The sequence below is a fragment of the Simochromis diagramma genome, unplaced genomic scaffold, assembly GCF_900408965.1.
Source record: "Simochromis diagramma unplaced genomic scaffold, fSimDia1.1 OVJJ01000026.1, whole genome shotgun sequence".
Lineage (NCBI taxonomy): Eukaryota > Metazoa > Chordata > Actinopteri > Cichliformes > Cichlidae > Simochromis > Simochromis diagramma.
This window is the reverse complement of record NW_024386985.1, coordinates 9,010,125-9,020,503: the sequence shown is the minus strand read 5'-3', so window position 1 is coordinate 9,020,503 and position 10,379 is coordinate 9,010,125. Positions and strand designations below refer to the sequence as shown.

The following is a 10,379-nucleotide window of genomic DNA, read 5'->3' as shown; positions in this document are numbered from 1 at the left end:
TTCAGAGTCAGTGAAATACACTCAAAGGACGTGTTTCTTTTACATTCTTTAAACGACTTGGTTTTGCATGTAGCTTATCATCCACCAAACATATGTTGTCCGGTTAACAGCAGCCACCGTTTTTTCACTCCCACGTCTCACATTTCTCTCAAACAAAAGCAAAACAAACAAAAAAGAAGGGGTCTGCATTCTGTCTTCAGCCCCAAGGATCTCATCTGTTTTGTTCACCAGATATGTGTTTCACTAACAATTACCGCCGCCATATTTGAATCCCAGAGCAACCCCAACATGAACCAGAAGGAGGGCAACTGCTTCCAATTTTTCTTTTTGAAAGGCTGTTTCATTGGTTCTTGGGCTTCCCACAGCGCATAGAAACGATGTCAACACTGGCACTGAGCAATTTGGTTTCTATTTGCAAGTCCACCTGCGTCTCTGTGCAAGTCACCTAAACCACTGCCAATTCATCTCATTCTCGACTGACCTTTTATGAAATGCTTCCAAATTGACTCCTGTTTTTGGCCGAGGGGAAAAAGTCTCTTGTACTCCTCGACTAGTCCGTTTCTATTCTTCAATTCTGAGACACACAGATGACAGTCGTGCCTCATGGGTCTCAGATTTTTTGGATCTGTTTAGCAAAAGCATTTTCACTCTTGAGCTGTGGTTTTCACAGGCACAAAATGTGTATCCATGCACCCACAGTAACCACTGCATTTAAATGACTATTATTAAATAGGGTCAGTGGGAAAACAACACCACCACAATCTATTTATCCAGTTTGCCCCAGAGGAAACAGCTTTTTTTCCTGCAGGGTCTTTTTTTTAAAGCCACTTAATGCTTTGGGCTGTATTCAAAACAAGATGCAGAGACAGGAAGTTTAATCATGTGAGCTGTTCCAGAGTTTAACTGAGATGTTGCAGAACGGCAACAAACTGTATGATTTATACAGCTGCTTCTGTAGGGCTATGACTTTCGTGTGACCTTTTGGACATCAAATTAAATTTGTTGTTGCCGATAAGGCACGGCAGAAAGATACAAAACAGCATCATCCAAAGATTCTTCTTTCAGTGCAATAAATTCTGTGTGTATCCTCAAGGCTAAACAGTCTCCAAGGGTCTTTCCTCCTAAGTAAAATGTCCCATGTTACTCCCTCAGGGGAAAGCGATACTGTTACTTCCTTTATATTTCTGGCAGCCCCCAGAGAGTTTTCTGGATATATTTTGATCATGTTCATCTGTGGTGAAAAATTTTAAGTCAATGCCACTTCTGTCATACGCTGTGTGTTTGCTGCTAGATAAAATGAGAGCTTGACAGCAATCTTCAAAACAGAAAACTCACTTTTTTCCTGCAAAGTATAGTTATAGAATATTCACAACATACTTCATACCGTGTACATTATAACATACCATAATAGACCCATTTCTGTAATATACTCACATATCTATATTATTGCTAATATATATTGTAATATATCTATATCACTAAAGCACTTCTGGATGGATGCAAACTGCATTTCGTTGCCCTGTACCTGTGCATGTGCAATGACAATAAAGTTGAATTCTATTCTATTCTATTCAAAGTTTTTTTCTTTTTTTTTGGCAGGCGTGAATCAAACACAGACAACAGCTACCAGCAACATAAAAAGACAAGAATGCTTTCCACCCATTCACACCAGCTAACATTTGTCATACCATATCCCATCTCACAGGAGCCAGAAACAATTATAAACCTTTAACCAATCGTGAAACACTCAGAGAAGTAGTATGACATTTCTGGAAGTACCAAGAGGCACTTGACACCATTCAGTCTGAAACAGAAAACAGAGGCTCTGAAGGTTCCAGCTTAATCCATTATACTTCAGTACAAAATGTACAAATAATAACTATAGTTTTATGAGAGTAATTTCAGTAGTCAGGTTAGGTCAATGGAGTGACTACCTGAAATCATAAATAAGGGATTTAGTGTTAAGTGGTGACTTTCAGTTAAGTGATGGAATTCGCAGCCCTCATTCACTAGGCTTTTTGTGCAGAATTACAATTTTGAGCACAAACTAAGAGAAGAACTCACTGTTCTGTTTTTTCCATAGTCTTATGGAACAATCTTCCTGTTGCTATCCGGGCGTCTGACTCTATGCCATTGTTTAAATCATGGTTAAAGACTTGTTTATTTAATCTTGCTTTTCCACCTAGCTAATATTTGGTGTGCGTTGATACATTTTTATCCGTTATGCGTTGTTAACTACTTTTATGTATTATGACAGTGGTCTCCAACCTTTTTTGCGCCACGGACCGGTTTATGCCCGACAATATTTTTCACGGACCGGCCTTTAATGTGTCGCGGATAAATACAACAAAATAAAACTAGTACCGGTGCCAAAAAAAAAAAGATTTATTCATAACACACGTGAAAAGACCCAGGAAAACCGAGTTAACGATCAAAACGATAACAAAATAACCCTGAAAACCATACATTTCACACCTGAGCCTCAACTCTCGCGGCCCGGTACCAAACGACTGACGGACCGGTACCGGTATTATGATATATTATATTATATATATATATATATATATATATATATATATATATAGATAGATATAGATATAGATAGATAGAGATATAGAGATATATATATATATATATATATATATTCTTTCGCCTTTTGTTGTGATTTGGCGCTATATAAATAGAATTGAATTGAATACACCAAAAACCATGCCAATTGCTGTGGTCTTTGGCAGATTGATTTGGTCGCCTGGAGTTTTTTTGCATTTGGTGAGTGTTGCAGGTAAGTCCATGTCTTACATGGAAACCCCAGTCGGCTATGGTGATATTCTAGCAATCGAAGCAATTGCAGCAAGGTTTTCGGTGTTGCACCTTCATTGTGACTGATTTCAACAAATGACAGACAGAAATCTTCAGCAACTAGTTAAAGGAATATATGTTTGACCCTACAGACCTGTTTAGGAAAAAAGCAGAGAGAATTAAAGAAAAGAAGAAAGATGGAAGGAAATAAACAGAGGTGCCGAGTGGACAAAATAGCAAGACTCCATTAAAAGAGAAAAATAGTCTCATGACTGAACAAGTTGTCTCAGTTGGACACCAGAAAGTTTGCTTTTCCCTCAGGAGTGATGATGGCTTTTCTTTGAAAAATAAAAAGAGTGACTCGGGCTGCAGGAACTGAGAGATGGATGTTTTGTCTCCAGAGACAGACTCTGGATGAATGAAAGAAAGGTTTCATATCAAAGCTGATGTGGGGAAAAAAGAAAAACAGTAAGAGACCAGAAGAAAAGCAGTGTTCACATCTAACCCTTGACAACAAAGTAGGTTATAGATGTAACTACTCCTCCAGATTTTACCAATAACATACAGTGGAAAAAAGCCTGTTGGCAGTCTTCTTTTATTTTATTTTATTTTTTTCATCTGACTTACAGCTGCACAGATTCATAACCAATACACAAAGTAATCAAATATGCGGTTTTCACATGTCTGCACTATGTTGGGAGAATCAGGTCATATTATTATTCAAAAGTGTTCTTTCTCCTTTGTAGAACACAACAGGAGACAGTCAGACTCTTTCTCACTCCTGGAAATACTTTGTTTGGTTAAGGCAGGCGAGCTGTCTGGGTTCAGCGAGAGGGAGGCAGAACACGATGATTCCCTGAATCGTGAATTCGCTGGACGATTCGTTTTTCTGCTCGCACATGAGCTCAGTCAGACATCACGCAGGCTTTGCATCAAGGAAAAACTGTTTAATGTTCCACTGAGTCTTACAAGCAAGTCCTTGCATGTACCTTTCGGCAAAAATTCAAGACTGCACTGCATGTGTGAAAACAGCTTTAGGTAAACCAGTCGAGCCTTGAAATAAATAATTAACTCAGCCATCTGGCGTGACATTGATCTTATTGTACATAAGTTTTAAATCAGCTCTCTTTTCATTGTGCTTCACATTTTGCTTTGACATTTTCTTAACATTTTGACAGATGTCAGGTAGATTTCCTTGCCATAAGATTAAAACTATAAAATATTTAGAATTACTTTGATAAAAGTACACTCATTGGTCAGTAAGCACACTCTTGTCTTCTTTTCTGGTGCTTTAAACATGGAGGACTCTGCATTTGTGAGTCTATCGCTGCATGATTTGCATTGTATAGTTTTTAGGGGCATGAGCATAAAGTGAGCATAAAGTCAAACTTGCAGCTGTATATTTGAAACTGTAACATGAAAGGGTTTCATGTGCAGATATATTCTGAAACCATCAAAAGACCGTTGAGTTCTTGCTTCACATCAGCTTAATCTAAATAGAAGTTGAAATGTTCTCACGGCGGCCGCTATGAAATTGGATGCTGGGTGAAGATGTCATTTCTGTCTGCGTCATGCTTCCACTCAGACAGAAAACAATTTAACAACCTGGTGATCAGTAGTTCTCATATATATGTGATATCTTAGACTAAATTATGGTAATTACCTTCTTTAAGACTGCATATGCCATCATTTCACAGCCTTCTGCACATAAAGAACTTAATGTCCTACTTAGAGGGAATGTGTGAAGGTTTTAAAATGAACAAGCACAACATTAGAAAAATCTGAAACTGGCTTTGAGAGGTGGTTTAATCGTGGGCAGATTTATCCAATGGTACTACAAGAGTCTATTGTTCTGCCCATAAGAATATTATGTTGTGCTATTTTCAGCTGTGTTGTGTCATCGTATTGCTGTCAGGTATGTTACAATCCTCATTTAAATGCAAACATTTAACTAATTTTTGAAAACTGGCCTTTTTTTTAAAATTTTTTTTTATAGAAGAACATCAAATGGATTTTTTACAGTGTTCAGCAACATTTACTCCATTCATAAAATATGCAAGTTCATTTGAGTTCATCTAACAAGACTGAACTTCAATCTGTGGTTGAACTGATTGTCTTTTAGGGCACAGTATCTTTGAGAAAGCCCTTCGAAAGCTGCTGTGGCACACAGGGTACAAGAACGGGTTGATGGCAGAGTTCAGCCACAGAAGCCAGAAGGTAATCTCGTACCAGTAGTTCGCCACACATTTACCGCTACAGGCGGCACGGATAATCATCAGTAGAGTGTACGGAGCCCAGCATATCCCAAAAATGCAGACTATAATGGCTAAAGATTTAGCAATCTTTTTGTCTCTGGAAAGCCGAGATCCCGGTGTCCTACGGCCAGGCACGATGCAGGAGGCCGTGTGCTGAAACAACCTGGAGTTTTTTCTGTGCGGAGAGAACTTCTCTCGCTGCATTAATATCTGACTGGCGTTAGGCTCCCCGCTGGAGGAGGGAGACAAGATGTCGTCATCTTCGATGACCGCAGAGATCGCAACAGGCTCGCTTGACATCACCTTCCGAGTCTTGACAAAAAACACGGACCAGCCGGCTCCATCTTTATGCTTCTCATTGTTCTTCTGAGGCTTGGCATTGTCTTCAGCACAGGCGGCCCCACTCTTATTCCTGCGATGGATGTTGAGATAGATGCTGAGGTTGAAAAAGGCCACCGACACAAACGGGGTGAAGAACTCAAAGGTAGACGCACTCAGCAGGAAGTACCAGGTGAAATAAAACTCAGCATAGCACTCGTGGGCCGGGACAATGCTGTAGCCGACGATCGTTTCCCAGAAGATGATGGCAGGGCCGTAAAGGAGGAAGGCCAGCACCCACACCGCCACCATCTTGAAAACAGCCTGGTGGGTCATGTTCCTCTGAGCTCTGTATTTAACCTGTGTCAGAAGAGAGGCACAAGTATGACTCACAGTGATGTGCCGTGAACAGAAACTCTGCATCATAATAACACTGCACGTTACATTTCAAACACCCACAGCTGCTCAGAGTATCTTCCCCAAATGAACCCCTTGTTGCATTGTGCGGCTTTGGAGCAGGAGAGAGATGCTGTAAATAAAACCCACTCATGGAGTTTTTATACCACGGTGTGTCTCCGAAGCCAAAGAGAGAAGGGGAATGTCAGGCTGACAGCCACATTCACTGATGCAACACTAGTATGAAAGAGACATCTGGTTTCTCCCGATCTACCCCTCCCTCACCGTCGCTTATTCTCTTTGCTTTCACTCCATTTTCACTTCACCTCCTCTCGGTCTAAATGCTATCATTTTGCAGGGCTTCTCTATCTGCTGCTCTCCCCTTTGGTGTTGTTGTTGTTGTTTTCTCAATCTTTTCTTTTTCTCACACAATCAGAATGTCTCTCTGCAGATTCAACAGCTGGATATATGTCAAGTGAAGCAAGTGAAGCTGCCAGCATGTCTGTGGTTCAAGAGCAACTGGAAAAAAAATCAGTAGTGAAACAGATCCAATACAAGATGCTCATAAATAATTATGGCCCCAGTTTCAAGTGTTCACTACAAAAGCACAAGACTCCCTATTTCCACTGTAAATTAAAGAAATACTGCACCCTACAGGCTGAATGTGAAGAAACTGACCAATAGGCAGTCGAACCAATCATCAGCCAGATTTTCTTTTTTGTAAATCTGGTATCAGTTGACAGAAAGTTAACAGTTTTAATAAATTAAAAATAAGAGACTGCAAGAGGATACAAATATTCACATTGAAATATTTAGGTTTTACAAATATTTCTTTTGCTTTTATATCTAATACTGGCTATTTTCCCCCCATGATTAAAGTCAATGACTCTTTTAGAGCAACAGAAGAATTACTCATCTTGTACAAAATGTAGGGAAAAACTGAAAAAACTGCCAAAAACTGAAAAGAATGATCAAAGATCAAAGCAGCAGACTGTGAAATATACTTAAGAGGTTTTTGTCATATTTCAAGCCTGCTTAGATTAAAATGACTGTGTTTGCATCAGAAGTGAGTGAGTTTGAAAAATCCAGAAACTGTTCTAATATTCGTCAAACCACACTTTAATGACAAATACTGAAGTATCAAATCTCTTCATTTAGTCGTCAAATGTTATCTTTACGTGTTGTCTTTATTTGAGAAAGAGTTAAAGGGACAGTTCACTAGTTAGTTGCCTGTATTCATCTAGACTGGTATGATATCCCTATAGAGTTGCCTGCCTTCTCTTGAATATAACACAACATGATATGATGAGCAGCAAAACAAGGCTTCGTTTAGCTAACGATAAAACTGCTCACAATGTTTGTGGGGTTTTTTTGGTCACTGATTTTTAATAATATTTTTAATTACACATTTAGTTCCATTGTTTTCCAACAGAAGGCAGATTCTGTATAGCTACTATCACCAAAACTGAGCGGCTCACACCAACGTAACTGTCACAACAGGCTGTAAAAATTTGATTTTAGGGTGAACTTTCCTTTTACTTCTAGCTTTAAGAGTGAGCATTAGTGCCTACTCATGCACGCTAACACATCTCTGACTCACCCTGCTTCTTACACCCCCTGAAAAAAACCTAAAAAAACAAAAAACAAAAACCCAATCACAAAACCATGATGACCCCAGTGACATCACTGTGACATATTGACTGTTATTTAACCCCCTGGAGATCCAGAGAAGACATTCTGCAGCTGTTTTCACAGGATAAATCTGAAAAGTGATGAGAAAACTGAGCTGTGTGATGGAATATATAGTTTATTTGACTGTTGAGCCAGGGCTAATTTTTGCACTGATAATATTTTGGCTAAGCTGATGAACAAAGCACTCACTTGACAGCAATACCCTGGTGAAAGAACGAAGCTGTGAATACAAATGATTCTAAGCACACTACAAGCTATTTCAGGGAGTGACACATTTTGGACCTAAATGTGGTCGCCTATGTGAATTTGATGAGCGTGTGTGTATGTGTGTGTGGTAATGAGCGCCTCATTACCACACAGACTGTACTTACCGCTCTTGTGACTGACAGGAAGCGATCATAACTAATAAGGACAATGTTGAAGACAGAGGCTGAGCAAAGGAGGTAATCCATGACCAGCCACACTTTGCAGAGCCCTTTGCCCAGCATCCACCTGCCGGTCAGGTTATAGGGGATGTACACCGGGATGCAAAAGGCACCTGGAACACACACACACACACACACACATCACATTGGTGATTCACCAGCCACCAGCATCAATATTCACACTTTCCCATACCTTCACAGTTTCTGGGTGTAAGATGCATTACATGCGGCAGAAAATTAGCGACAAGACGCAGTTCCAGGAAACCTGTGACATTGTAGGAACAAGAACAATCTAATATGTCTCTTTCATTAATGACAAGGGTATAATTTAACTAAAGCTGTAGATAAGAGGAGCTTTCACTATAAGAGGGACGTGAGTGCTCTTCAATAAAACGGAGGCATGCCACAATTACGCGGAGTAGTCCGTTGTAATTTAACATGTGAATAACGCAAAAGGGATGTAAAGGTCATCATGAACTCGCCGCTAATCAATAGTTAGACGCTAATTACAGTGTGGGAAAATTACAATGTGCTTGGGGCGCGCGCAAAAAAAGGGTTTCATTCATAAGAATGGACTCAGACAACACGAACGGATAAAGTGACAAAGAAGGAGAACTTACCCACTAGAAAATCGGATATAGCAAGGTTCAAAAAGAAGTAGTTGCTTTGATTTCTCAGGGTTTTGTCCACAATAAAAGCCATGATGACCAGTGCGTTCCCTGCCACAACAACGACAACCAGAGTCACCATAAGTACCGATAAGATCACCACCAGGTAGCCCGGCAGGACAGCCCCAGCTTCCGACACCGCAGGCGTCAAGTTGCCGCTGGAGTTGGACTCCAGGATGTGCGCGCCCATAATTAATTGACTGCCAAAATCATTGTAGGGTTTTTTCATCGCACGCACAGAAACACCGGAGAAGTCCAAAAACGCGCCTAAACGTCCCGCTCCACTTCATGAAGACAAGTTAAACACGAAGACCTGTGAATCGTTGAAGACTTTTCCCAAATCTTCCATTTCTTAAAACACTAGAATAAGTCTCCGAGCTACAGACACGAGTTAAGAACTCTCTGTAATAGTAATACTAATAATGATTATTGTTCCTCTGGGTCCTCTCTCCTTTCTGGACTCTGTCATCTACAATCTCAGCTGATGCTGGATGTGCTGATACTGCGGAGCGCACCGTTGGTTTTGTTAACAACGTCAGTACTGACCAGATGTGAGATAAAGTACTTAATCCGGATGTTTTTCAAAATAAAACCAGTCCTGTAAGGTTTCAAGACGAACAAGGCGCATCGGTGTTTTCTAAATCTGTTTTCAAGATGCACATTTAATGTGACAAGTTACATTTGATGTTCTGCCGTCGGCAGAAAATATAAAAATGACAGCCAGCATGCAGCTTAATGAGCAACCTAAATAACAAGGCATTTAAAACAATTGCCCCTTTTAACACCCTCTTTAAGACATAACAATATTATTGTTGACTGTCGGATTAAAATATAAAATTCTCTATAAAACGTCCTTCTTGTATGTTTTCCAACAGATGTGACGAATTCTTAAACTTTTATTTTGAAAACAAAACAAATTCCGGCCTTTTTCAGACGATGCTTGCTATTTTGGACGATTTGCTTTTTTTTTTGCCCACCCAACAGCTGATCAAAGGCTCATGTCTGCAATCAAAAGCTGAAGTGCTCCAGGCGCATGAAGCAGGCTGAGATGAAACGATCTGAGCTTTATGCAACAGGATATCGCAATAAGTCAGCCAGCAGATATTTACACAAAGCAACAAGTTCCGTGACTCAGAGGCCAATGTCCAGTGTGAATTACCATATTATCCCCCCCATCCCTTTATTTCGCGAAGAAATTACGTAATTATCTAAAATTACTACTGACTTAGCTATGCAAATAACCCCTCTTATTAAACACAGGGTACCCAGACTAATATCAGAACACAAATACGGGCACAAACGGAAAAATCCGTTTGTTTTCTGAAATGAGCTGTCAGCCTTCTGATACTGGGGATGAGATTGTTCTTAACGAGTCCCAAAATATCACATAAAGGGGGAAAACAATATCTTCTGTTATCAAATAATCACTCTTGTTTTTATAAGTGCATTTGTTTTTATTGGATAATGTCATTACTCTGAGTTTGTGATCCTTTTTCTCTTTAATAATATATGTGATACTCTTGAAGTAAGGTTGGAAAGCCTAAAGAAAAATTAACATCCTGCATCTTTTGCTATACACCATTACTTAACAGGGCTCTCAAAATTTCAAAATCCCTGGTAGCCCTTCGGGCAGGGACTCTTCAGTTTTTGGTAGCCCAAAATAAATGTAAGTAGCCCGAATAAAAAAGAGAGCAATTTTTTGATTGATGTTTTGTTTCCTTTACAATATTATACATTAAAGTATAATATTGTAAAGGAAACAAAACATTAATCAAAAAATTGTTGAAAAACAAATTACAACATTGTATAAAAATTACAATCATCAA

General features: G+C 39.5%; 1 protein-coding gene across 2 annotated transcripts; it reads right to left on the bottom strand.

The window, feature by feature from the left end:
- Positions 1 to 4,712: 4,712 nt before the first annotated feature.
- Positions 4,713 to 10,179, bottom strand: LOC120738902 (histamine H3 receptor). Of its 2 annotated transcripts, none has more exons than XM_040040475.1 (3): positions 8,506 to 10,179; positions 7,832 to 7,998; positions 4,713 to 5,732 (listed from the first exon to the last, which is right to left on the bottom strand). In XM_040040475.1, exons 1-3 carry the CDS (start codon positions 8,780 to 8,782, stop codon positions 4,875 to 4,877), a joined length of 1,302 nt encoding a protein of 433 aa, XP_039896409.1. In that variant the 5' UTR covers positions 8,783 to 10,179; the 3' UTR covers positions 4,713 to 4,874. The 2 variants fall into 2 exon arrangements, with proteins under 2 accessions (XP_039896409.1, XP_039896410.1); XM_040040476.1 differs by having other exon boundaries at positions 8,079 to 8,617.
- Between the last annotated feature and the right edge of the window lie 200 nt (positions 10,180 to 10,379).